This window comes from Lissotriton helveticus, chromosome 1_1 (genome assembly GCF_964261635.1).
Source record: "Lissotriton helveticus chromosome 1_1, aLisHel1.1, whole genome shotgun sequence".
Taxonomy (NCBI): domain Eukaryota; kingdom Metazoa; phylum Chordata; class Amphibia; order Caudata; family Salamandridae; genus Lissotriton; species Lissotriton helveticus.
In genome coordinates, this window is record NC_136057.1 from 701,768,279 (window position 1) to 701,795,586 (window position 27,308).

Here is a 27,308-nt window from a genome sequence, read left to right on the forward strand (position 1 = left end):
AGTGACATAATAGATTGCAAATTACAGCAGAAGCAGTGCTGGACATCCAAATAGTCAATTTTTACACAGTTTCTTTCCTGACCAAACTAGGGTATGAGAAGTGGCTAATGGGTACACATGGACTGACATATGACCAAAATGTGGCATTAATTAACAATGCTCAGACGTTCTACTAAATGATCAAGTTGAGTACCAGATCTTCACAGCTGGGTCCAAGGAATCTCGTCGTTCAAGCCCATGGTGTTGCATCTTAATTTAAAAATCCATTTCTGTTCTTTAATTAACAGGTATTGGGAAGTGTCACTCACATGTTGAAGAATGAATGGCTGCTCCAGGATTAGCCGCTCCATATCATCAGGGGAATGTTGTCAGGAATCCCCAGGTTGCGCCTGCATTGCGAGGTACATTGTGCGCATGCGCTAGGGAAAATGATACGAAGAGCGGAACGGGAGAGTAAGACTACAACGCCCAGAGTCCCCGGCGAGGGGGACTACTAGAGCAGTGCGGACACGCTTCCTGTTGTGTGTAATTCGTTTTGGTTCCGGTTCTCCCTGGAGTAAAGGGGAGACGCAGTCCTTCGTGTTGTTTGGCTGTCTGGACTCTGAACTCCAGATTGGTTTCTTCGTGACCCGAGTCCCAGGTAGGATCGGGTTTGCGGGGAGTTTGCTCGCTACTAGGCGGGTGCTTAAATCAGCTTGCCATATTTTTGGATCCCAAGTTCTGTAGAGCGGAGCGCGGTGGTTAACAGCCACGCGTTACCGTTTCTCCTTTCTATGAAGTGATATTCAACTTCTGTACAAGGATTGATGGGTTTGGTTACCCTTTAGCTTTCATACTGGAATAAGGATTTATGTTTGGACCTGGTTAAGTACGCGGAGCGTAATGGAGGTGGAATCTACACGCTACCGTGGGCTACTATTCTCCCATTTTCGCCATTGTGACTGCATGGAGAGCGGAGAGGCTTTCATTGATGTTGTAGACCTAACCATGGAGGTTATGTTGTGACTTACTATTTCTGGGGATTTATGCAGTAAACAGTTCATGTTCTTCTGAAGAATAGAGTGGAGTATAGTGGTTCTTGCTTCCCACGCACTGCCGTTTCTAAGGAGAGTGAAGCTGTGATTATTACTACAATCCCAGAGAACCTTTTCTTTCGTTGGCCTTTTCCAGCAAGGTGCTGTGTATCTAAACAGAATCCAGTGATTGTGTCTTTTGCCTTTTGTCATGATATGTCAAAATCCAGGGGAGTGTTTCTTGTGACCTGTGTGTTCATGAGAGAGTGCTTGTTTCCTGACCTGTGTTTATATCCCATTAGGTTTTGTGCAGTGACAGGAGGTGATTGAGGAGACCTATCGCCAGGGCCGGCTGTTTTCATGCTTTAAGGTACTAGAGTTTTTAGTGAGACCATATGAGAGTAGCTTGTTTTCATTGGAATGATACTAAGCATGTGTTTTGTCGTTTCAGGTATGTCCCTTCCCCGCTGACCCTTCCCTTTCCCTTCCCGGTTCTTTTTATCCCTCACCTAATGGCTCAAATCCTCTGTGTGTTGGTACAAGAGGGTTTGTGACGTATGGAGGTGGACCCTTATAAGCATCAACCGGATTCCGAGGAGCAAATCTGGACAGAATTACACGCCCACGAATATAGCTCTACCCGGTCCGGTTGTGTTTGTAATGGCTTCTCTGGAGGATGTACTCCAGGCATTAGTGCTGGTCCAGCAGGAGTTAGCTGCTTCCAAAACAGAGGCTGCAGCTTTGAGGGATAAGGTAGACAGACTTAGTAGAAACCATTTTGATGCCTCCCCTTCGCAGGTGCAGGTCACCGTCCCACCACCCATTCCATTGGCTAGTCCAGAGCGTTACTCTGGTGATCCAACCAAGACGCAGGTGTTTTTGACTCAGATCATGCTTCATTTCTCGTGCAAGCCGGCCTCATTCCAAACAATCACTCAAGGGTGGCTTTTGCCATTTCTTATTTGATCAGGGATGCTGCCAACTGGGCAGTACCTCTGGTGCGAAACAATGACGCCATTTTGTCGGATTCGACAGCCTTCCGCGCTGAGTTCGAAAGAGTTTTTGATAGACGCGCTACTACTTTTAGCGCAGACAGGGAATTGATCACCCTTAGACAGGGTAGGAGGGATTTAGTGTCATACTTGACTGATTTCAACAGGTTAGTGGCAGAGACCTCATGGCCAGAAGAGAAGAGGATGTCGCTTTTTTACCAAGGGCTGAGGGACGGTCTAAAAGACATCATAGCTCAGATAGACCCTCAACCGGTTACTTGCACAGATATGATCAATCTACCCTTGCGTCTAGATGGCAGACAAAGCGAAAGAGGAGGAGAAAGAAGAAGGTGGGACAGGGTTTCCTTTGGGTCTGAAGCTCCTTCTCGGAGAACCTTACCTTCCTCAGAATCTAGCTCAGAACCCATGGAAATCGGAGCAGTAAGGGCACCTTTGTCCAGGGAAGAAAAAGAGAACCGTAGAGCCCTGGGGTTGTGTCTTTATTGTGGCAAAAAGGGGCACTACGTTAAAGAGTGCCCCACCAAACCCAAAACGTCTGGGGTATGGAACAGAAGCAAAAGAATAGCAGTATCTGTTGTCAGTGCATCCGAGGCAGTGACTGAGAGTTCTCAGGAAACGAGTAGGGAGTCCAAGCCTTTAAAGATACCTTCATTAACCATCATGACATTGCAGGACACTGAGACACATATCATCCTCCCTATGGGTTTAGAGAGTTAGCGCCAGACTCATCAGGTCAAGGTCATGATAGACTCAGGGGCCACAGGGAATTTTATAGACAGCAGTCTGGTGTCCTCTTTAGCCTTGGTCAGAGTCACTAGAGAGACGCCCGAGGAGGTATTGGCTGTAGATGGGAAACCGCTGATATCTGGCCTCATTACTGAACAGACTGAAGTGGTAGTGTTATCCTCTATAGGACCCGAGGGAATACATAGAGAAGAACTAACGTTGAACATTATAGAGGCCCCACAATACGAGGTCATCCTGGGGATGCCTTGGCTATGCCATCACAACCCGTTGATCGATTGGAAAACAAAAGAGGTCCGTTTTTTGTCCGAGGAATGCAAGGAGCATCTGAAATCTCTCAAGACACCGCAAACCGCTGCTTTCTTTCTCCCTGTGGTAGTGGCTACTGCCGCGGAGAAAAAGGTCATTCTACCCTCGGAATACAAACGCTTTGAGAATGTTTTTAGCAAAAGCCAGGCGGAACAGTTGCCCCCACACCAAATATATGATTGTCGCATTGATCTAGTGGAGGGAGCCACACTACCGTCTTGTCGTGTTTATGCGCTGTCGGTACCCGAGACTGCGCACTTAAAAGACTACCTAGATCACTATGTTGATATCGGGTTCATCAGACCCTCCAGATCCCCAGCAGCCTCTCCTTTGTTTTTTATCAAAAAAGCAAATGGAGAATTGAGAGCCTGTGTGGACTACCGGGTTCTAAACAAGAACACGGTAAGAAACAAGTACCCTTTGCCCCTCATTCCGGGTCTACTGGATCAAGTGAGGGATGCCCAAATTTATACCCGCTTAGACCTGAGGGGCGCGTACCATTTGGTGCGTGTTAGAGAAGGGGACGAGTGGAAGACCGCCTTCAAAACTCTTTATGGATTATACGAATATACTGTTATGCCGTTTGGGCTGTGTAATGCCCCGGCGGCATTTCAGTATTTCCTTAACGACGTTTTGAAGGAGTTTGTAGATGTTTGTGCGGTCGTCTACATTGACGATATTCTCATTTACTCAGACAGAACCGAGGTCCACAGGCACCATGTCTCTCAGGTGTTGCAGAGGTTGGGGAAAACAAACTGTATTGTAAGCTGAGTAAATGTGAATTCGGTGTGACTGAGGTGGAATTCCTGGGGGTGATTCTGAGTCCTTCGGGGTTACAAATGTCCGAGAGGAAAGTTCAGGCGGTCCAAGAGTGGCCAATACCCTCCAGTGTGAAAGATGTCCAGAGCTTCATGGGATTCGCAAACTACTATCGTAGGTTTATTTCGCAGTTTTCTCAGGTAGCGTCACCTCTGTCTAAACTACTCAGAAAAGGAGTTGCTTTCCTTTGGTCTAAATAAGCGGATGATGCTTTTACGGCTCTGAAGGAAGCTTTTACCACTGCCCCAATCTTGGCCCATCCTAAACCAGAACATCCGTTCATAGTGGAAGCGGATGCGTCTGATACTGCGATAGGGGCTATTCTGTCACAATGGGATGCGGCCACGGGACAATTACATCCCATAGCCTATATGTCCAAGAAACTGTGCACGGCGGAGACACACTATACCATAGCCGAAAAAGAGCTTCTTGCAATAAAAAAAGCTTTCCAGGAATGGCGTCAACACCTGTGGGGAGCGGCGTTTCCGGTCACCGTGTTCTCTGATCATAGAAACCTCCAGTACATGAAAACAGCAAGGAATCTCACACAGAGGCAGATGAGGTGGATGTTATTCTTCTCAGAATACGATTTCATCATCACGTATAGACCTGGGGTAGAGAACCGGAAAGCCGATACCCTGTCCAGGCAGCATCATGCTGGTAACGCACTTGGTGAAAATCCCCTAGAAGCGATAGTGGATCCAGGGAAGGTGGTTTGTGTTGTGCAGGCAAACACCTTCTTGGATCTGGTTCGCCAAGCAAAGACTTTGGATGCATGGGTGGCTTGGGCTACAAGGGGAGGTGGTCGCACTCTGAAACAAGGGCTGCCATTTCAGGATGGTAAACTATATCTACCCAGTGTAGCCTTAAAAAAGAAGGCTTTTGAATGGTGTCATGATACCTTGATGGCAGGTCACTCAGGTGTGAGCAAAAACGACTCAGTTGTTACAAAGACATTTCTGGTGGGAGACACTCAAGGGAGATGTAACCACATGGGTAGGTTCTTCGGGGAGTGTGCTCGAGCAAAGAACGAAACAGGAAAAAGGAAGGGGCTGCTGATGCCTCTACCCACATCCAAAAGGCCTTGGCAGACCATCAGTGTTGACTTTGTTACAGGACTACCCCCAAACCAAGGTAAAACGGCTATCTTGGTGGTGATAGATAGCCTCACAAAAATGGGACACTTCATTCCCTGTGTGAATCTTCCCACAGCAGGTCAAACAGCACAGCTGCTGTTAAGCAATGTTATTCGCCTGCATGGAGTGCCTGAGGTTATAGTCTCGGATAGGGGCCCGCAATTCATCGCCAGGTTCTGGAAGGCCTGGTGTAAGGCTATGCAGATCCAGTCCTCTCTCTCCACTAGCTTCCACCCTCAGACCGACGGGCAGACAGAAAGACTCAATTAAACACTGAAAAAATATCTCAGGTGTTATGTTGCCGATGCTCAGGACTCATGGCTCTCCTTGTTGTGGATGGCCGAGGTGGCATACAACAACGCATGGCACAGTTCTCTGGGGGTGTCTCCCTTTTGCGCCACCTACGGTTTTGATGCCTTTGATTGAGGAGACCTATCGCCAGGGCCGGCTGTTTTCATGCTTTAAGGTACTAGGGTTTTTAGTGAGACCATATGAGAGTAGCTTGTTTTCATTGGAATGATACTAAGCATGTGTTTTGTCGTTTCAGGTATGTCCCTTCCCCGCTGACCCTTCCCTTTCCCTTCCCGGTTCTTTTTATCCCTCACATAATGGCTCAAATCCTCTGTGTGTTGGTACAAGAGGGTTTGTGACGTTTGGAGGTGGACCCTTATAAGCATCAACCGGATTCCGTGGAGCAAATCTGGACAAATGTTTCATCAAAAGAAAATGGTTAGTTAGTCGTGTGGCCTGTTTGTTACGTCTGATGGTACTTTTGTGTTCTTGGATTCTGAGTTTAATTTTTCTGGACGTCATGCCCACATAGCGAAGGGAGCAGGGGCATGTGATCAGATATATCACCCTCTCGCTGTTGCAGTTGGTGTGTCGTTTTAACACCCAAGGGCGTGACGTCCCAATGTCAACTGTAAGGTTTTTTTTAGTTTGGGGACATACTGAACAATTGCCACACGGGTGGTGTCCTTGGATTCCATAATGTTGTGATGGATTCTTGTGGAGCGACTCGAGGTCTGGTATGTACCAAGTCATCTCTAAGATTGGAACTCCTCTTGAAGGAAAAAAGAGGGGGTGGAATCTTATCACCGTCTGTATTAAGAATACGCCAATTCCTTCGTATTATTTTTTTGTACCAAAGTGGAAACCGTGCTGAAAGTGGTGACGAAGGTCAATTTCTCTAAGGGAGTTTTGACAACAGAGGGGGCTAGTAAAGCCTCACGATGGTTGTTGGACGCCCTCTTGCATGATTTCCTAACCAGAGTCCCTGGGTACAGTCGTTGTTTCAATGTGGAAGCTAGATCTTTCGATTGAGCCTCAAAATCAGATTTTTCAGAGCAATTTCTTCGAATGCGGAGAAATTGTCCGAAGGGTAAATTCTCCCTTAAGGAGCGTGGGTGGTAGCTATCAAAACGAAGCAAGGAATTCCTTGACATTGGCTTGCGATACAGCTTGCTTGTAAGATGTCCATCTTTGGGGATAATGAGTAGATCCAAGAAGGGGAGTTCTATCTCACTATATTCCACTGTGAATCTTAGGAATTGATTCTGGGTGTTTAACCAATTTTGAAAAGCTAGTATCGATCCAATGTCACCACGCCATACTACCAAAGCGTCATCAATGTATCTCTTCCACAACACCGTTTGATGGTAATACGGATTGTTGTGGTTGAGTACATGCTGAGTTTCAAAAAGGTGGACGTATAGATTTGCCAAACTAGGGGCAAATGTGCTCCCCATTGATGTCCCGGATATCTGGAGGTATAGAGATTCCTCAAATTGAAAAAAATTCTCAGTCATGGCAAGCCTTGCCAAAACCATGATAAAATGAATAGGTGTGATGCTATCATGGGTAGATGTTTGCAGGAGATCCCTAACCGCCTGCAAGGTCTCCTCTTGGGGGATACAGGTGTAAAGAGATTCCACATCGAAACTGACAAGCATGTCAGTCTCGATGTTGAACTCGACTTCCGGTAAAAGACGAAGGACGTCTTTTGTATCCTGAAGGTAAGTTGGCATGGTTTTCACTAGCGGTCTCAAGAAAAAGTCGACAAATGATGATAAGGGTTCGAGAAGAGACCCAATACCCGAGATAATGGGTCATCCTGGGGGTGGCCTTGCTGCTTTATGGATTTTGGGTAAAGCATAAAAATATGGGGTCACCGGATGTGTGGTAACCAGGAATTGGGCTTCTTTAGGTGTTATCCAGCCCTCCGCACTTGCTGTTGGAGGACATTCAGCTAGAACAATACAGTACAAATATGTTTTCCTACGGGGGCAGGAAGGTGGATGTTTTTGGAAAATTTGATGGAAGTCTCGAGTTTGATGGGAACTCTGCCACCGGACCTGTCTATGTTGTGAAAGAAGGTGCAAAACTGTTGGGATGGCATGAACAAGGGAAGTTAGGAATAATTTTGGACCCTAACCATCCTGACATGGTGTCATATCTACTCGGAGAATGAAGGGGTCCAGTAATGTGTCCCTTTCAACTTCTTCGTCCTGTACAGGAATGGTTGGGCATTTGATTGGCTGATGAATAGGTCCATAACTATCCTGTAGTGTTTAGCAAACGTTTAGGCAAGATGAAGGGTTTTCAACATTAAATAATACTTAAGGATAGTGCTCGAGCAATTGCCCATAGAGTGCGTAAATTACCACTAAGTTTGCGAAGTAAATTGAAGTTGGAGTTGAAAAGGTTGTGTGACATGGGGATAATTGAGCCCATCGAGGGGTCTGAGTGGTTGGTGCCCATGGTTTTGGTGCACAAGGCGGACAAGTCCATGAGTCTTTGTGTGGACTTGCGTGATCTTCTTTTCAACATTTGGAATTATCGCCAACCTTTGCTGAACATTGATGAAATGTTGGCAACGTTGGATGCTGTGAAGTTTTTCACCTCCTTAGACGTTTCCTCAGCATACCATCAAGTTGAGTTGAGTAAGGATTCCAGACACCTTACGTCTTTTGTCAGGCCCGAAGGGACTCACCACTATATACGTATGCCTTTTGGCTTAGCATCTGCGGTTTTTCAACGCCTGATGGGAAATTTATTTGGTAGCACCATGGGGGAGGTGTTCTTCCAGGATGACATACTGATTTATGGGAAGATTGTGTCCAAACACGATGCGAGAGTGAAAGAGGTTCTTGATATTGTGAAATCGAGTGGATTAACTTTGAGGAGGGACAAATGCAAATTCTTCCAAGAAGGTGTAAACTATTTGGGTGCCCACATTTCTGCTAAGGGTGTGGAACCTAAGATGAAACTTTTGAAAGCCATACAAAATTCTCCCGGACCTGTTGATAAGGACCAATTGAATTCCTTTCTAGCGTTGGTAGAGCATTACGCCAAATATGTACAAAATTGTGTGCTTGCGTGATTTGTTGAAGAACAACAGGTTTGTGTGGAGCGAGAAGTGTGAGGACAGTTTTGAACGTATCAAAAAGGAAATTGGGTGGCCTGACCACTAAGACCATTTAACATTAACGATGGAACTATTGTGTCTTCTCATGCAAGCAATGTGGGTCTTGGTGCCGTCCTCATGCAGAAAAGGCATGCCGGTTCTGAGGAAACCATTGAGTTTGCCTCACACACGTTGCAAGTGGCGGAAAGCACCTATTCCACCATTGAAAGAGAGGCTTTGGCGTTGTGGTGGGATGTGCAACATTTCAAGAATTTCCTTTGGGGGAACGTTTTTGTCCTTAGAACGGATCATAAGCCACTGGTGGATCTTTTCACCACTAAAGCGGGCGGCAGAGCTACCCCACGTATTGCTAAGGGGCAGTATAGATTGCAGGAGTTTCACTACAAACTTGAACATGTCGCTGGTGCTAAGAACTTCGTGGCAGAATGTCTATCGAGATTACCCCAGATTGACGCTACCGAAGGGAAGGAATCTATTGATGATTTGGAGATTGTGTGTTTGGTATCTTCCATGAATGAAGTAGCGAAGGGTGCTTTGTCGGAACAGGAATGGTTGAGTGCAGTTTCTGAAAATGGAGAGCTTAAGGCGGGGGAAAACTTCTTTTCTGTTGGTTGGTCCCGGAACCGCTGCTTGGGAGCACCCTCCCAACTGACCATCAACTTGACTTCGGGTAGGTGAACACCGATTTACAGCCCTACTCTGTGCCTTTCTCGTGAAAGACACGCTCCGACCCCCACAGCATACCGACTGAGACCACGCGGTCCGGTCTTCTTTTACTCACGCCACAATCCCTTTTCGTTCACAGATTCCACTGAAATCTGACGATCTCTCGCCTGCCACCACCGGGACTTATTACTTCTATATTCCCATATTTCCATGTGAATGCTCGTATTATCAAGTGGCACCACGCACTCCAGGATTTTGGAGCACTGTCTCCTCTATTGAGGTGAGACTCTTACAATTATGCGACATTCTGTACCCTAAGCGGCCTCTTTACCCGTCCTAGCCGCCACTCAGTTTCAATGTGCCTCTGCATTTTTTATTTAGTTTTTTTCTCAGTACGTTTGGGTCATACATTTAGTATATTTTTATGATGCTCCCTTTCCAGCATTCCCCTCTCTACAATCCGTCCACTGGATCTGAAGCAATATCCTATACCTGCAAACCTATAACCTGGTCCCGAGCGAGGGCCGGGTCGGAAGTATCACCGGCTAAGCGGTGAGTCCTCCCTTTTTTTTTTTTTTAATCTTCTTTTTTCAACATGTCCACCTCCTTTTATTTTATTTTATTGTATTTTGTATTATCATAATAGTCTCATCTTACTTTAAGTTTGCCTGTATCTGTACCCAACAAAATTGAGGGTGCAGTGCTCCATCACAAGACTGTACTGGTCATAATACGGAGTCTTGTCCTTTTGTTTCCTTCTTCCTTTCTGTGCTTTAGACCTGTGGTCCTTCTTTTTCGAGTCACAGGTAGGAAACCTTGAGCATCCCGCCGCTCATCTACAGTAGATAGCGTGTTTTTGCACGGGTTTTGTTCCTCTATTTACCCATAGCCCTTTGAGGCGTTTTTCCACCTCTTCAAATAGATACGTGGAATGTAAACACACCCGGTTGCACTACTGTCCCCATAGAACCGCTCGTATAAGAATTTGTCGTGTTTTTCACGGGATACTCTCACCGCCATTCCCCTGTGACAGCAACACACTTTTGACGCATGGTATGCACTCCACTCGTACTTCCTCACGCACCACTATATAGTCATTTCTGGTCCCCAACATAGATTTCTCTCACTCTCACCATGTGTGGCACAGTGTGTTCCCACCTTGCTAAACTGCAACGATGTATAAAAATAGCAAATATTCTGTTACACGTCAACCACGAGCACTCACTCGCGCACTTACCAATCACCGGAACTTATTACAAATATATTTACGTGATATCGTGTGGACATCAGATCCCATGTTGTACTTTGTATCCTCCCCAGCCCTGATGAGTCGTGCAAGCACTGTCACAACTTGACGACGAAACACGTGTCGGCTGGCCATCCATACAATAAAAGAGGAGTCATCCAACATCCATTTCTTCCTCTGTTTCGACCACTTTTAATTGCTCCTTCGTGTCCATTGAGGCATCTTTGTCTTTACTGTAATTTGGTGTGCAATTGGTACTTGTTTTTTTTGTATATTGCGTGTGCTCTGCACACACTTGAAGGGGTTTAGGGTCTTGGTCCCCTCACCTACTTGCACCCGAACCTACTTATCTTGCATACTAACGTGTGCTGTGCGCCTAGTTTTTCCCTGTACCCTAAAAAACCCCTTCTCCTAGGTTTTTCAACTGTAAGGACACACCTACGGAATTAATTCAAAACAGGAGAGTTGGTGAAGAATTGTCCTTGGTGGGGGGTATCTTTCGCAGGTGTGGTCTGTTGGTAAATCCTAGCTGCATGCGCAAAAGGATTTTAGACCTAGCTCATGAGGGTCATCTGGGCATTCGGGCCATGAAACGGAGAGTAAGGGAAGATTTTTGGTGGCCAGGAGTGGACAGGGCTACTGAACATTATGTTTGTGATTGCTGCATGTGTGTGCTTAGCGATAAGAACCAAGTAACGTCCCCTTCTCCTGTGGATCCTGTTGTTGTCAAAAATACCCCTTGGTGTAAACTTTCTTTCGACATTGCTGGACCTTTAGCGGTCACTGGTTGTTCATCCAAGTATGTTTTGGTATTGGTGGACTACATGACAAAGTGGCCAGAGGTAAAGTTTGTGGACAATGTGAATACTGAAGTAGTGATTACATTTTTTAAGGAAGTGTTCCTCAGGGAGGGATTTCCAGCAGAATTGGTGACAGATAATGGAGCACAATTGGTGCCCAGGGAGATGGAAACTTTTCTTGTGGAGAATGGCATCAGACATGTTCTCAAGTCTCTTTACCGCCCGCGCAGCAATGGTTTAGCAGAGCGTTTGAACTGTGTGATTAAGGATCAGTTACAATTGCCTCTTGTGAATGGTTTGCATTGGAGGAAAGCAGCTGAGGACATGTGGGCATTGAGGACTACACCCCACATCAGTAATGGAGTTTCTCCTTTTACACTTTTGAGAGGAAGAGTAGCTGGATCTAAATTGAAGAACAATTGGATGTCCAGGAAGTCAGAAGAGGGGACGTTGGAAAGTGTGGTGGACGTGAGAGCTGCAGTGCAGAAGAAGTACAGCACCAGAGATGGGTGTGGCAGGGCATCCCTTGTGTGCGTTGGTGATTGGGTGAGAATTAAAAAAACTGGTTTCATTCATAAGGGGTTTTCACGATTTTCTGCACCAGTTCAAGTGAGGGAGGTGAAGGATTGTGTGGTCATTTTGGAGAACCGTAAGGTGTGGAATAAGAGCGTAGTCTCTGTGGTGCCCAATTGCAAGGCTGTGTATGTGAACCATAAATTGGGTGTACCAGTGGATTTCAGTCCAGCGCATTGTATGAGTGTGTCTTCCAAAGATCAGGCGTGCGCAGACCCAAATCCTGTGTCCCACAGCAGAATGTCTTCCAGGGTTAAGACAGCTTCTGCCAGATTCAAGGACTATTGCAGATTCAAATTTTAATTTGCCCCACTTAGTAGTCATCTTTTGTTTAGTTTGTTTTTGTATAATGTTTTCTCCCCTTGTTTGGTGAAAGGAGGGGGGGGGTGTTGCATCGTGTGGAATGCGGGGGCGCGTGGGAGTTCCCTGCATGGATCGGTGGAGCGGGGTTGGACAGCAGTTGCTGCTGGTTGTGGGTTTAAGATGGACGCTAATAAAGGAGCACCTACCCGCACCACAAGTCTGCTTCCTTTCAATATCTTTCCAGGTATTGAAGAGGGAGGTATCAAGGCACTTGGGTAGAGGTAATGCATCAACACATCAGGTATGGCCTAGAGAGTTAACTATAGTAACTAGCAGTTGGAGCAGTATGATAAATCATTACCACGGACATCTAGGCCAGGGCCACTAGAATTATGCACCAAGGAAAGGCAAAAATATGTGGTAAGAAAAACAAATTATGCGGAGTAATGAGGCACATTTTGTAATAGTATTACTTCTTTATTTATTTCATTTTAATACCTTTTAACACTGTCTGGGCATTTGTTGAACCTCATTAGTACCAGTTTAATATACAAAAACAACTAAAAGCAACAAAAACGAGACTCGTTAACTTTTGCGAAGGGCCTTCCACTGCAGGGCAACATGTGCTGTTGGGTTTTAGTAACTTTTTAACCGTTTGAACTAGAAACAAATGTGTTTTTGTTAAAATTTGCAGATTATGCAGTAGATGATAGATTATGTGGCAAATCCATTATTATGCGAAAACCTCTGCAGCTGCGCAGTCACACAATTCCAGTGGTCCTGCTCTAGGTCCAGGGACATTTGGTGGCACTTAGTATGTATCTCCTTAGAATGGGAAAGGATGAGGATCACTAAAACACGTCCAAGAAATCATTTATAGACTACAGGCTTCAATGCTTTATTACAATATTCGGATCTTTGCATTACTTGTCTTGACCACAACAGTATTGATGTCCACGTCAGCCCCTATATTTGCTGTATTTGTTCCCTAATTCTATGCTACAGATGGGCAATGCAGATCGTTTTCGATATTATTCTCTTACATTTTTCTGTATTTCTCATCTATATGGCTAACCCAGCTGTATTGGTTAAGCAAGTTACACCCTCAGTACTGTAAAGTTAATGAATGTTATCATCTAAAATGCAAAATGTAATTTAAAAACTGTCCTGATTGATACTTAGGACTAATACATGCTCTTTTCAGAATCATCATCACAATCCTCTACTGGTAACACGACCCCCTTTCTTCTCACGATACCAGGGCTTCTACATTAGGAATTGTTTACTCAATGGATGGATGGAGAGTAACTTGAAGATGTGAGCTACAACAATAATGGGTGTCATTGCAGTGATGATCGAGGGCTTTTACATACCGGTGATTCCTCACGTGTGGCTGCAGGCAGAGGTTCGTCTGGCAAGAAAGCAGAGCAGTCTTTGGTAAACTGCAGCATCTATAATAAAGGAGGTGTTTGTGCATCTCCTCGTGAGCTGGGAGGCTGGTAGGCGGATCATGGCCCCAAAGGCACAGAGGCCACCGAAGGAGCAGAATGATCTCCGACAGAGAGAGGAAGAGCCTGGAATACAAAGTGAACCTGATACCCCTGCAGCGAATCTAAGGGCAAAGGCTCGTCACAGAGCTCAGGCACGGAGAGACGCTGCGAGAAAGCGTGAGCTAGAACGCCTCGTGGTAATTGAGAAAAGAAGAGAAGATCATCGTAAGGACTTACCTGGGGGAGTCCCCGTGGACCCTGCTGTTGAATCTATGAGGGAGGCGATACTCCGACAGCCTCTGATATTTGAGTCCTTTTCACCGCGTCTGGGGCGAGCGCTACCGGTGCTGACAGCGCTGGCGGACAGGTCTGTAGATGCGATGGAGCTGGGGGCTGAGACCGAAGAGAGCGAGACGATCAAGCTGTCAGACCCAACAGTGTTGCCCATCTCGCAGGATTATGGAGCATTGACTGTGGACCCATCGGCCTCTGAGACTGCACAGCCGGGGGCGGTAGCGGGGAGAGCGGAGATCACAGATACTACGGCGGACCCAGACCCAGTCCCAGTGATTACGCTGTATGACCAAGGCGATGTGCTGACTGGAGCAGATGTGGAAACAGTGGAAACACTGGAAACAGCGGAAATGGCGGCGGCGGTAGAGACCGAAGATATCTCGGCGTACTCTGGTCCCGTGGAAGTTACAGAGCATACGATTGGATCATCTTTTAAAGGCGGGGCTGGTGGCAACACTATGGAAGGCGGGGTTGATGACGGCACCAGCACTAAACAGAAGTCAGCCAGCCCGCAACATGTTGAAGCACAATTCAATGTGCAGCTGGATGTAGAACTGAGTATACAACCAGCTAAGCAAATACACGAAGTGCAGGAAGTGATAGACTGCTTGTTTAAAGAAGGGGAAACAGAGTTAATTCTGAAGGCGAATAATCCCGACGTATCACTGCCTCAATTCCAACCTGTCTCTCACTCTGTGCTTTGTCAGCGAGACGATAAGCAATGGGCAAGATCAGATACAAGGTTGTCTGAAGTAACTGTGTATTCTGATCAACTAACTGTACAGGTGGATATGACAGAGGAGGGAAGGGAAGCGCCCTCTAGGCAAGCAGAACCAGAAGCAGAAGTAGAAGCCCCACACGTAATCAAAGATGGAAATGATTATAATGGTCAACAAGGGAAAGCAACCATACAGCAAAGGGGAATCACTGGTACTCCACCAAACGCAGCAAGTGAGATAAACACAGTGGCAATGGCAAAACCTATGATCAACTCAAGCAGTGGTGCTATTCCCAAGGAAAATATTAAAATGAAGCCCTCCAGATTGGCTAGACCTCTTAGACCTCTCAGATCAAAAGATTCCTTACTACAAGACCGTAGAAAGCCTGATCAGGAGCAAGATAGGAATATAAGCAATATCAGACAACTTTCTGCCGCAGGACAACATAGAGATGAGTGTTCCTCAGTATGCAACGATGATGATAAAGAAGGAGAGGAGACTGATGAAACGGATCTAAGTTTCACTTCGTCTCGAGACCATTATTCATCAAGCAGCTCTGAAGAATCAGGCGACTATTCCTCGGCATCAGAGTTGGAGCAGAAAAATGTTACCAAAGGAAATCCAAAACTCAAAAATTATAAACACAGGGGAAGATCTCATTCAAGATCCAGGAGACTATGTGGTATAACACAGAGAGGACGATCTAAAAAGCTAGACTGGGATAAATTACCCATTTCGCAGAAACATCAAGATGGAGCAAGGTGTGGTGACTCACAAGAAGTGAAGGAGCTTAAGGAATGGGAACAAGCTCAGGATCAGGACCAGCAACAAGGTTTTCCAGACCCACACAAAGATACGGATAGATTTGATCTTCTACTCTCCACACTGAAACAAATACAAGGGGAAGCTCGACTTGAAAGTAAAAGAGCAAAACGCGCAAATAAGAAAATACAGAGATCTCTACACAAAGTAAATGAACTATACACTGAAGTTACTGGTAGATTGATGGAGGTTGAGCAGAGGACTGGCAAAGTAGAAGACGAGGTGGCGAAGATCCAGGAATTTAGACAGGAGCATGAGAAAACTGAGTCTGATATATTGTGGAAACTTGAAGACTTCGAAAATAGGCAGAGGAGAAATAACATAAGACTGCTTGGGGTGGAGGAAGGGAAAGAGGGTGGAGATGTAAGAGCTTTTGTGGTGGAGCTGCTAAGAGGAGCCTTTCCAGAGATGGACAACTGGGACTGGGATAAGGAAGTCCAACGAGCGCATCGATTTCCCCTGTCGCAGAAAAAGGGTAATGTGAGTCCAAGAGCAAGAGCTATTCTCGTGTATGTCGGTAATTATTTGTTAAGAGAGGAAGTAATTTTGAAGGCTAAACCGTTCAAGAAACGTACATATAAGGACATAACTTTTTTTGCTCTCCCGGATTTTTGCCACACAACGGTTGAGAGAAGATGGCGCATGAGGCAACTTATAGTACCATTTCAAAACCTAGGGTGTGAGGTATATTTGTTGTTCCCTTCTCGCCTTAAAGTAGGATGTAATGGTCAGTTCAGAGTATTTTTCTCTGAAATAGTTGCACAGGAGTATCTGTCCTTTCTTTGAGAAGAGAGAACACATAGGGAACGGAACACCCATTTCAATCGGATTGAAGACAAAAGACAAGTAGCTCCCATAACAAAGAAATAAAATCCCAAAAGGTCTGATGAGCTGTTTACAATTTGAATAAAGGTTACAAGAAAAGGGAGCACGGGAGAGTGGATGAGGGAAAGCCCCCTGGGGGCTCGGCTGTCACATATAGGTCAGGATTGACCTATTTGCCAGTAAGGGAGGGGGGGAGGAGGGGGAGGAGGGACTTGGGGGGTGTTAGGGGGGGCACAGGACACGGCACAACACATAAAAGAGAGAAGTATCTTAGCAACGGAAACAACTGAACTGAGAGAATGGGCCGGGAAGCGAAAATCTGAAGAAAGAAAGATAAGGAATAACGAAGATAGAGTGGCTATAGGATGGTGGATAAATAGGGTGAATAGGAGATTAGATGTGGGAAAAGGTATACTATAAGCTAAGGTATGGGTGTTAGGTGCTTAACATGGAATGTGTGTGGTTTGAATGATGCTCAAAAAAGATCAAAAATATCAGTAGCCTTAAAACAAATGAACGTGGATATTGTATGTATTCAAGAAACACATGTTATGACAACACAAATACACTTTCTTAAACATCTAGGATTTCACTTATTAGTAGATTCTAGTCAAGGGGTAAAAAAAAGAGGGGTGGCTATTCTAGCTAGAAATAAAAATACCTTGACTAGGAAGAAAGCACAGGATAAATGGGGAAGATGGGCTATGGTCGAGTGTCTGATAGATGGGGAGTGGACAACGATCGTAAGCATTTATGGCTCAACGGAAGATGACCCCGAAATTTTTCAATTTTTAGATGTGGAGTTAGCCACCTGGGCACCGAAAATTATACTGGCTGGAGATTTCAATATAAATGGTGCAGACGGATTAGGATTGGGCTCTTTTGGAAAATATAAAGGCCGGAAAAGGAGGGTTAACCAGGCACTACATAGTTTAATCTTGAACAATGCTCTCTCAGATGTATGGGGGAAAAAAGACCGGACAATAAAGGTTTCACATATTATTCAGCCCCCCACCAAATTTGTGTAAGATTAGATTATTTTTTTGTTTCAAGTACCAACATATCGAATGTAAATATTGAAAGGCTGCCACGTATTCTTAGCGACCATAATCCCTTAATACTCACAATAGCAACAAATACCAATGCTAGACAATAAACGAACTGGACTTTCGAAAGAGATCTACTAAAAGAGGAGAAATATATAGAACACATGAATAAGTGGGTTAGTGATTTCTTCGTCATTAACAGGGATAGTGCTGAACAGGGAGTGGTATGGGACGCCTTTAAAGCAAGGGTACGGGGGGAAATGAAGAGCTTTAATTCTTATAAACGGAAGCAGGAGCAACTGAGGAACGCAGAGTTATATGAAAAGGTATCCAAAGCAGAGGAGGATTTAGAAAAATGTGTATTAACTGGGGCTCCATTGGATAATGCCTTGATAAAACTGGTGAAAGTAAAAGGCGAGGCAGAGAGTCACATAGCTAGCAAAGCAGCAAAAATTTACACTACTAAAAGAGAGAAGTGTTATGAACTGAGTGAGTCAGTAGGGAGAATTTTGGCTACACGGACAAGACAGGAAGAAGCAATGGGAATAGTGAGAGAAATTAGAGACACATCGGGCAGAGGTCATACAGATTCGAATGAAATAAGGGAAGTGTTTAGGACTTTCTATGAGAAGCTATATGATGACGAATTATCGGGGAGAGACACAGAGAGAATTACAGAGGATATACAGGAGTACCTACAGCAGATCCGGGCAGATATACTGGATGAGGATGATGCAGATGGCTTAGAGGGGGCATTGTTGACAGAAGAAATTAAGGAGGCAGTATGGAAACTTCCGTCAGGGAAATCAGCGGGCCCTGACCAAATACCTATAGAGTTCTATAAAGTATTTTGGGATATCTTGGAGAAAGACTTAATGAAGACCATGCAGTGCGCACAGTTGGGTGACTCAGTACCCAAATCATGGGGGAGTGCTGAGGTGGTAGTAATATTAAAAAAAGAGAAAAATCCGGAGGAACCAGGCTCTTACAGGCCCATCACCTTAATGAATGCAGATGTGAAAGTATTCTCCAAGGCACTAGCGTCAAGACTCGCCAGAGTAATACATAAAATAGTTAGCTGTGTTCAACATGGATTTATACCTGGAAGAGGGACTACTCATCACATACGCAAAGTAATAACTCTATTTGATGTTACAACAGTCGCAGGAGACCCGATGGCAGTAATGTTACTTGATGCTGAAAAAGCATTTGATCGGGTCTCCTGGGAGTACCTTTGGTGTGCATTAGAGAGAATAGGTGTAAAACAGGGATACCTTAAAGCAATAAAGACCTTATATTTAAACCCGGTAGCAACTGTACGTGTGAATGCTGGTAATACGCGAAAATTCCGAATAAAAAGGGGTACAAGACAGGGGTGTCCCTGCTCACCGCTATTGTTCGCTATATATATGGATCCATTAATCCGCAGAATAGAGGCGTCTGAGATGATTACACCTGTAACCACTCATTGGGCACTGTAAAATTTTAGCCTATGCAGACGACCTTGCTGTAATCACTCCTAATCCTACTGAATCTATAGTACACGTTGAAAGCGAGGCGGAAAAATTTGGAAAGATATCGGGCTATAAATTAAACATATCAAAAACACAGATAATTAAAAATTCCTATACTATTTACACAGATAACCGAGTGGTGCAGTCAGGTATATATTTAGGGGTAATTATCTTGGCAGATCTGGAATCGTTAGTAGTTAAGAATACTTCCTCGGGGGAGGAGCCAAGCTCGCGTCCGAGATGGCCGCGCTTTAGCTCGGCTCCGTCTACTTTCCTGTTCGAAACATAAATCCTGCTTTTATCCTGCCCCGGGAAGACGATTTCTGCTACGCTGTGGCTCTACGGCGATTTATAGACACTTACCGTCTGTTCCAGTTGTCTCTGGGTGCCGTGGTTCCGGAATTGTGCCTTCGCTCGCTTCGGGGCCTCCGGAGCGGACTGGCCTGAGTCTCCTCGGCGGCGCCCGGACGGGGCGCTACGCTGTGGCCGGCCCTTGATGGCGCAGTGGGCTCGGCCGGAGAGGCGGTCGTGCAGAGAGGCCGGTCGCGGCTTTCTGGTCTGATCAGGAGATCCCGCGGCCTGGGGTGGAGGCGCTGCCTTCGGTTGACGGGGCTGACCGTAAGTGTGGCTTTCCCCCCCTTTGTTCCCCGGTCCGGCCATTTTGAGTGCCTCCGCCCGGACTCGGAGAACGGGGCTGGTGGCATTGGGGGGCCAGCGATCCTCCTTCTTCTGGTGGCCCCCCCTTCCTGCTCTGGACGTGCCTCTGCTGGTGGTTGACTGAAGTCCGTTAGCCTTGCTGCGGCCCGGTCGGGGGTCAAGGATCGCTACGACCCCGCCGGGCTTCCAAGATGGCGGCCGACCCTGTATATCTCAGTCGGGCCGAGATGGACGGCGGTGGTCCACGGGGTGGCACAGAAGCCGGATACTGTAAAGGTGTTCCTACACTTGCCGACATCCTCGCCGCCCTGCGCTCCTGGGGTACACCGGTGGCCGCACCCGCTGTTAACCTGGAGGAGGCTCGTTTCGCTGGGCCGTTTGAGCCCCCCCTGGCGTGTGCGGCTACGTCGCTGCTGGGTGCGGCTGGAACTATCCTGGACATTGTGGACCCGGTGGCTGCCGTCTTTGCGGATCTCCGGAGTTCCGCTGCCCTCCATCGTGATGTGTCCTCTCCTGTGCTGTGGGTCTGTGGGCCGGGTCCTGTCCGGGCCGGTCTTAGTGGTTCTTCCTGTTCTTCATCTCCTCGAATGGCCGAACGTAGATCCTGTGCTGACTCCGCTGGGTCGGCTTTCTTCAGATCATCTTCGGAACTGTGCCTGCACTGTGTACAATGGTTTCTGACTGTCCCGGATCATCCGAGTGGTGCACGAAACATCTTATGCGGATTGAAGTTTGACCTCCCTGTTCTTTGCCTCCTGTTCCTCGTGGTCTGGTTCTTCGTGAGGCGGACTGCTACAGGTTTGGAAAAACAAGGACAGGGATGAGACGATCTTGCCTTTGTGGACTGTTGTCTTGTAATGGTTGGATGATCGGTTAGTACGGTATGACCATGTCGGATTTTTGTCATATTCCTGGACTGTATCCTTAGACTCTTTTGTCTTCCCGTGGACACTGATGTTTTGGACGGGAGGGTGGGAGCCTATGATTCTGTTTTATGGCCCTCTCCCGTGTTCTTTCCTCCCTTCTTCCTTCTTTCCCCCTTTTTTTGTCTTTATGTTCTATCTTGCTTTAGTTCTTCTATATTTCGGGTTCTGATTAGGGCGACAGGCACGCTGCTGGGGGGTAGGCCATAGCCTTCTGCAGGGGTGCAGGGTGGGCTTGCGGGGTGGGAGGGAGGGTCTGTCATTTCTTTGAGGTTTTTTCCCCTCATTTTTCTTATTTTTTTTTGTTCTATAGCTCTTGTGGTCCTCTTTTTCGGGACGCGGTCTCGGCATGTGTCCCCCTGGGTGGGTTATTTTTGATGCACTAGCCGTTTGGTCTTACTGTGGCTTTGGCTCACTACGTAATTTGGCTCCGGTTACTACTGGTTCTGAATACCGATTTGTGGTCCCCGGCCTTGTTTGCCGTGGGGCACGTGCTTGAGGCGGCGATCTTCTTTTCGCCTTTTGTCCCCTTTTCCCTTTTTCCTCTCTTCCTCCCCCCTCTCGTGGGGGGGGGGTTTTCCCTTATTCCCTGGGTTGTGTGCCGGAGGGCTTTCTTTGATAAGCTTTTTTCGACTTTGTTTGATATGATACGTTCTTGTTGTGGTGGGTGGGCGCTGAACGGCGGTTGCCACTGTTTTTCTGGCGAGACTCCTATTCTGCCTTTACCGATATGTGTTTGTCATTATTGAGTTATCCTGTATTTTCTACCGCGGCTTGTTCGCGGCCCACCACGGCCCTCCGAGGTTTCCTACCTGTTGTTATCCTGTCATACCCGTTATTATATTAGAAAATCAACCTAATCGTATCCTGTCTCTGCTGGTTGCTATATGGCTTTTAGCCCTTATTTCCTGTATGATTTGCTGTGTTATTCTGTATGCGTTTCTGTATTGATGACTATGTTTCTTATTTGTGGTGGCCGGCCCGCTGGGTTGTAGGCCCGTATTTGTGAGCCTTCTCTGTACAATAAAGGTTTTAAAAAAAAAAATAATAATAATAATACAAAAGAATACTTCCTCATTAATTAAGAAAGTGGAGAGAGATTTAGACAGATGGGATAATCTACACATGTCAATTGTAGGGAGGACGAATATAATAAAAATGTTGATCCTTCCAAAATTTTTATATTTATTTAGAGCCATACCTTTGTTATTTGATGTCAAATTTTTTAAAAAACTAGAGTATATTATAAATAGATTTATTTGGGCTAAGGGGAAAACTAGAAGAGCCCTTAGATTTATGACACTTTCGAGAGAGAGGGGAGGCTGGGCAGTACCAGAATTAAAGCTATATTACTGGACGGCAGCTCTTCAAAACATGACCGGCTTGTTGGGAGGGGCAGAACTAGAAGGTTGGTGTGAATTTGGAACACTGGCAATATATGGACTAACCCTTGGATAAGAAGTGGAGAATCTATTGTTGAAATTTACAGAGGCAAGTTACTACAAAAAGACAAAATTCAAGACGCTTATAACAGCAAATACAATTTGGAAAAGCTTCAGTAAAAGAGTTGGTTTGGGGAAATATAATCTATATACTAGACTTATAGATAATCCAAATCTCCCACAAGAGATTTTTTCGGGTTTTACATTTGGTGAGTGGGCAAGAAAGGGAATTACAAGCATAGGGGACGTAATGGGACCTCAGGGGGTATCTCAATTTTCAGAACTGCAGAGCAGATTCAACCTACACACCAGGCAATTTTTTAAATACTTACAAATCAGGAGTTTCTTGCAGACCAAAAAGGGAGGTCCACTTGGATTTATGCAAGATCCGATTATGGAATTGATTCAATTGGGGGAAGATTGTACTATCAAGAGGCTCTACGCTGAATTGATAAAATCAAAACAGGATGATTATGATAAATGGAATGGAAAATGGAAAGAAAACCTTAATATTATTGGGGAAAGCTTTGGCACCTCTTTGCAATATGGATATTCTCTTTTATGCTCGGCACCATTGCAGGCGCAACATTATAAAACGCTATATCATTTATACTATACTCCTGCTAAAATAGCACAATGGGGGGGCACTGTGGGTATCACTTGCTATAGGTGTGGAAGCTTGGATGCAGATTTGCAACATGCCCTAATCTAGATACACTGAAAAAAGAAATAGAAGGTTTTATAAATAGCATATTAGGAACTGATATTGCGCTAACTCCCGGAACTATATTACTAGGAGTGATTATGGAGGAGGAACAACAACTATCAACCGGGAGGGAATTCTTATTTGTAGCACTATCAGTTATGAGACTATGCATAGCCTCTGCATGGATCGATCCTATTCCCCCTACTTTTCATAACTGGTTGGCCAAATTAATAACAACATAAAATCTGGAGAAAGAGATATATGCATGGAAAGGGAAAAGGGGTAGGAAGCTGGGTGAGTTAATCTGGGGCCCTATTACAAGATGGAAAGAGGGTGAAATAGATTAAAAACCTCATCTGAATGAAATGAGACTCAGCAAGGACATCATATAGGGTATTAAAGAATATTATTGTATTATTATGAGGGACATAAAAGAGTGAGACTAAATAGATGAGCCTGAATAAATGGTATATAAGTAAGAGTATGGAACATTGTAGAACAGAATTTTTTTATTTCTGTGTTTATTCTTTAATTAGAAGATTACTCTACTTGTACTTTTGTTTTCTCTCTCAATGTGTTATAAGTTGTTTTTTGTAATAATGCCGTGTCCTGTATGTAACAACAAAAACTTTTAATAAAAAGAATAAAAAAAAAAAAAGGAATTGTTTACTCATCCACTTAAGACATGAAAAAACCTACCCTAAATCTAAATTCTGAAACTCACTAAAGACGCACCTTTTCACTCTGGCATTCAGTTAATTCTACCGTCCTAGGAGCAGCCTACTGCAGCTTTAGACTAGTCCGAATATTAGACACCTAAGATTGGCCCATCACATACACTTTGGCTCTGGTCGACATGAGTGTGAACTCTTTAGTTGGATTATCAGACGGTACTGGACCAGGAAACCTGACCAGGACGCACTAGAATACCTGGAGACATTTAGCACGGCCATTTGCTGTCGCTTCTTTAGCACTCTGAGACCAACAATTGGGTAGTTGGTAGCAATTTACAAAAAACTTAAAATAGATAAATAAATAAAGTGGCAGTGGTCAGGGTGGGTATGACTGAGAGAACATTATTTTACCACTAATGTCCACGACTACAGAAGAGATTTTTTTATGAACTGATCTTACCTTGTCTTAAAACACAAAGTGCTAATGGGACATGCCCCTTAAGAGGATCTTCAAGTCCAACAACTGCACAGTCTGCCACGGCGTAATGGGAGAGCACCGACTAGAAAACGAAAGAAAAACAAAAGAAACATATAAATTGTCTATTTTAAAGAGCATATATATTACCACTATATTGCAGTATGTGCGGGTGTGTATGCAACTATCTGCCAGTAGAGGCCTCATTTGTTGGCACTGTTGGCCAAGGCTATTTCTCTAGGCGTAGGAACCAGCCACTTATGGTGCCACCTGTTGGTACAACACACAAAGCCATTTAACAGGGAGGGGTGCGTGCTAAAATGAGGAACAACTACCAGTAAAGTAGTAAGAGTTTTATTCAAGACAAGAGATAACGTCTGAGCCACAGCTCCTGACAGATCTCCAAGCAGTGACAGTTTAAACTGTCATAACCGATAATGGAGTGTACCAGCAACAGGAAAGGGGAGGGGGAATAGATGTGAGGCAGAAAGAACATCTGGGAATGGAATATTACTTTATGAAATTGTGTCATTGATTACAGTCTTACAGACAAAATTAAATCTCACTATTTACAAAAGTGGGGCACAAAAATGTACTTCACATTTGGTGCCAAATTAGCTTTAGTCTGCAATATGGGAAGAAACTCTGGCCCATGTAAGTGAGAGCACCAGGTGAATCATAAAGACCATCTCTAGTGAATGGCAATTGTTTGTGTGATGTATAGTTTCGTTCTTAATTTCTATTCTGCATCATATTCAATATTAACTTAGTATTTTTAACGACCCAAGACAATCAAAAAAAATTGGCGTGACATCTAGGCAGCAAACCTTTGTCACATCTCTCACACCTTGGATAAGTACATTATCTCTCGATCTATCCCTCCCTCTTCTGGAAGCATGAAAAGTATTGCAGAGAGCAACTGGTAGCCCGCTTAAATATTATCATAGCACCTGAACACATATTCAGTTTCACAGATTACTACAGGGAATCATACCCTTGATTTTTTATTGATATTACCACCTTTAAGTAATGCCCGCACATGATATTGATCGTATACAAGTGCAATGTAAGATTCTCTCATTCCGAATCATACAGTGTAATTTATAGTCAAAATTGAAAGGTACATTTTGAGGAGTCGAAAACATCACCAACATTTCTGGTACGCAATGCCAACAAGTATAACAGAATACAGATTATATTGTAACATTTTTCTAATATGTACACACTATTTTGAAAATCAGCACACATGGAAACCATAATTATGCATAACAATTTCAATCTTTTCCAGTTTCTGATTTTGATGGTTATAATTATGTTGTCAAACTTTCATTTTCCATCGAAACTCACTGGGCTAAGCAGCTGCTTTGGTGAATCACAGCAATGGATTGCTTTCTATCGGACTGAAGAATGATGGCCAGCCTAGCAAAGATTAGGCACGAACTCGCCATTATAATCTTTGTTTCCTGGTGGAATGCTTGCTAGCCATTATGGAATCACACTAGAAACTGGCAACTACCCTAAGCCCTGCAGGCAAGGTGATGTCACAGAGACTGGACAAATTCTTGAATTGTACTCTGTGACATTCTGTCCTGGGGCTCCTCTACCTGTGTTATGCTGAGTGTCGGTTACCAGCCACTGGTTGTAGTGTTGTAGAAGGCTCAATTTCACAAAGGCTTGAAGTATTTTATTGACAGTAGAAGGAGCACCGATTACTCAGTACATAAGGGCCTAGAGCTTTTCTCAACTGACATACAATCAAACCATAACACAAAACCATTCTAAAAGACAATCTAAGCTTAGCCAATAGAGACCACGACTTAATACAATACTCTTTAACTTTTTTTAAAAAAATACAAAACAAGAGAGACAAAAATGTGGTAGAACAAGAAAAGAAAACCAAGGCATTACATTAATTTCCATAACACAAGTATTGCAAGTGCAGTAAAGAGAATTCTGTGTACATTAATGATGCAACAGTGTACATTAATAATATAACTAACTCAATCCAAATATTTTCTGGGTGATCTGCATAATCCAGTGCTTCTTCATAGTGCAGATATTTGATCATATTTCATATGTGCTTGTTACTACTGCGACTTTCAGTTCTAGAATCCAAACCAATCACATCAGATCTTCCAATTTTAGCTACTTTCCTTATGCTCCATAATTGACCATCAAAACACAATTAGTATTGACTTTAATGTCAATAACGCTAACCGGATCGCTAAACTTTGCAGATCCATTCTTGAGCAAAATAGGCTCTTTGATGCATACCAGATCACCAATAGCAAAGTTAACAATCCTGTTGAATGGTCTTTTAAGGAGTTTGCTTCTTTAAAATCTCCCAATACTGAAGTCATTAGTCATTCTTTTAGCTTCTCCACACACCTCATTGACATCCCATCTCTGGTCTTTCATTATCATCCTCCAAAACGGACACAAAGAAGACATAACCTTACTTCCCCTCATAAGATCAAATGGAACTTTTCCTGTGACCGAGTGAGGAGTAGATCTATCAGCCCACACCAGATATCTGACGGCCATTTCACAATCCTGTCTAAATTTTATGGCACTTTGCACACACTCCACTGACAACCTATTAAATGTCTGTACTTTGCCATTCGCTTGCGAGTGAGATAGTGGAGTGTGTAGATGTTTAATACCACACAGATTCAAAAAATGTGACATGGTGGAAGAGGTAAATTGTGTAAAATCGTCGGTCAAAATTTCCTCAGGCACACATTCTTTGGTAAATACCTCATTGAAAAATCATATACCAGACTTGGAATTAGGTTCAGCCAATCCGCACACTTCCACCCACCTGGAATTATGATGGATCATTAGCAAAACATATTTAATATCGAGGGGTAGTACATGAAACGGTCTAAAAAAATCAACCGCAATTCTTTGCCAAACCATTTTCAGAAGACAAAACAGGATTCAAATCAGGAATGGCAGTGACCAACTGCCACATGCATCATCATAAGGAATTGCGTTTCCTAAATAGCGATTTCTAGGAATCGCTATTTAGGAATCACAATTCCTTATGCATGTAGGAATCGCAAAATAAATTACGATTCCTATACATTACCTAATAGCAATTCGCAAATTGTGAATGTCACTCTATCCATTCTTATGGGCCGGTACGCCCAAAGAAATGAATGGGAATGCAAATTGTGATTCCCAAATTGGTAATCGCAAACTGCGAATGCAATTCCAAGGGTGCCAGGGGGCCTAAGGCCCCCCCTGATTCACCCACCAAAAAGGTAAGTGTGCACATGTGGCGCACACACATGCCCAAAGGGCATGTGTGTGTGCCACATGTCACTTTGAAAAATTCACTTTTGCGATTACCTAAGTTGCGAATGGAAAGCCTTTGATGCATCAGAAAAGGCCTTTTTGCCCTCGCAAATGAGCCGCTTCGCAGAATCAACCCATTTGCGAGGGCAAAAATGCTTGATGCATGTGGCCCCAAATGTTTATCGCTACAACACCATTATACACATGTCCTCACCAAACTTTCCACTTCTCCATCAATGCCAGGCCACCAGAAATAATTTCTACTCTATGTTTGGTAGCTGTCATACCTAAAAAATCAGCACGAGCCATTTCCAAAATCCTTTGTCAAAACACTTACTGAGGTACCAACTCATTCGCCACTTTACTAAAATG

General features: G+C 44.5%; 1 protein-coding gene across 2 annotated transcripts in view; it reads right to left on the bottom strand.

Moving 5' to 3' along the window:
• The window catches only part of ACSS3 (acyl-CoA synthetase short chain family member 3), a 1,350,383-nt gene that overhangs the window by 158,924 nt on the left and 1,164,151 nt on the right, over positions 1 to 27,308 (bottom strand). For both annotated transcript variants that reach the window (XM_078674232.1, XM_078674231.1), the window contains one exon: positions 23,622 to 23,721. In XM_078674232.1, coding sequence (XP_078530358.1) covers positions 23,622 to 23,721 — 100 coding nt within the window. The remainder of the gene's footprint in view (positions 1 to 23,621; positions 23,722 to 27,308) is intronic.